Below are 1809 nucleotides of genomic sequence, written 5' to 3'. Positions count from 1 at the left end.
GAATGAAATCATCAGTGTATGGACTTGTCTTTGCATTGTCGTGTGCAAGGCAGTGGTCTGTTCAGACAACCTGGGCCCAGTCAAGTATAAGTCTGGAACTCCGGTGACCCAGTGGGCAATAATTTCTGCCTGCAAGGCATGAAAGGAGTTCGGTCACACCTCCTGAGATCCTGGCTCCTGTTTTAGTCACAACCCGCCCCAACAGCTCCCCCGCAGGAGATGTGTGTTCTGCCAGGTAGACAATGCCCCAAACTCCCAGCATTCTAGCTGGACCCTATCCCAAGTCATCTGACCTGAACCAGATAGCCCCACCTTACAATATAAGGGGCAGTTTGCCTCCTCTCTCTCTTGCTCTCTTGCTTCCTCTCTTGCTCTCTTCTTTTCTTGCCCTCTCTCTTTCTCTCCTCTCTTCTCCTTCCTCTCCTTTCTCTCTCTCAACATAGTTATGGCCGGTTTCTTTTCTCTTTCCTATAATAAAATATCTTACAACTATGTATTGCCTCTTTTTAACTAACACATTGCACAGCCCCAGGCATCAGCATCAGTGACACACGGGCCATCAGCCCTGGAGTTGATAATTATCAAAGCAAACTTTTTTTTTTTTAAAGTTTATTGGTGATTATTCAGAAAGGGTATGGGGTGGGAAGGCTGGAGCCAGGGCTACGTGGGCTGCCCCTAGTCTTCCTGCTGCATCTGGGCAATCAGCTGCTGGCGCTCAGCTGCCTGGTGCATGCGCATCATGACAAGACTCTCATAGTCCCTTTCTGACAGCACCGAGCCCTTTGACAGTCCTGGGGGGGCCGGGGTCCACTGTGCCCTGGGGCTGTCCCTCCAACCAGGAAGCCTTCAGAGGGTTGTCAGCCAGGCCCACTTCATTTCTGACAGTCAGCTCCGCAGCTCTGACAGTTGCAAACTCCACTATGGCGTTGCCTGCTTTCTTTCTGGAAAGTACCAGGTTGAGAACCTTCCCATACTTTTGTAAAAGCCTCAGGAGGACATCTCTGGAGTAGCCACTTTGGGACTCATCCTCCTTCTTGCACTTCCACTTTAGCTTTAGTTTGGGGGTTCCTTTGCCTTTAGTATTTTCTGTTCTCCCTCTCAGCCTCTGTTCTCGGTCCTGGCGAATCTGCTCCTGGATCAGCCTCTGCTGCTCCTCCAACTGACAGGAGCCCTCTTCTCGAAGGAGCAATCTCCTGCTCTAGCGTGCTGGCGCTCCTGCTCTCCTTCTCTTCCTCACTCCCCTGGGCCTGGGCCTGCCGCTCCCAGGTCTCCAGGTCAAGTTTCACTTTCTTCCTGTTCTCATTAAGTCTCTGGGTCCTCTCTGCTGCCTGCTTCTTGGCTTTCCTCACCTTGTCATATGCAGCCCTGGCTGCAGCATCAGTCAGTACTTCCAAGGCCTGGGATGGCTGGTGGAAGAGTTCAGCTGCTCTGGGGTTATCTGGATTTTTGTCTGGGTGGCAGGAGAGTGCCTTTTGCCTGTACGCCTTCTTCACCTCTTTGTCTGCCGCCTTCTCCTCAGTGCCTAGCAGCGCGTACAGATCCATTTGTAAGAGCTCTTTGGTCACCGCCATGAGTCTAGCCTAAACTTGAATGGATACTACCCAAAGCAAACTTTTATAGGCTTTTATTTTTCTATTTGGAGTTGGACAGGTATTAGTCTAAGCTTTCTTACTCAGATTCATATTACTGCAGATAGTGGTATTTAAGGAAGGGGTATTATTAAGGAAGACTAGAGAAATGCTAATAGGATGGAAAGGGAGATCTTATATTACAAAGCATGCAATGTAATATGGATTATACAGGCTGTAA

The 1809-nt window shown here is 49.6% G+C and overlaps 1 protein-coding gene across 1 annotated transcript; it reads right to left on the bottom strand.

Moving 5' to 3' along the window:
• Positions 1–667: 667 nt before the first annotated feature.
• On the bottom strand, positions 668–1571 carry LOC116080180 (dnaJ homolog subfamily C member 17-like). The gene is given in 3 exon segments (XM_031356468.1): positions 668–804; positions 806–1184; positions 1186–1571. Coding segments are annotated over 3 exon segments (894 nt in total). The 3' UTR covers positions 668–675.
• Positions 1572–1809: the final 238 nt, after the last annotated feature.

This window comes from Mastomys coucha, unplaced genomic scaffold (genome assembly GCF_008632895.1).
Source record: "Mastomys coucha isolate ucsf_1 unplaced genomic scaffold, UCSF_Mcou_1 pScaffold6, whole genome shotgun sequence".
Taxonomy (NCBI): Eukaryota; Metazoa; Chordata; class Mammalia; order Rodentia; family Muridae; genus Mastomys; species Mastomys coucha.
This window is presented reverse-complemented; position numbering and strand designations above follow the sequence as displayed.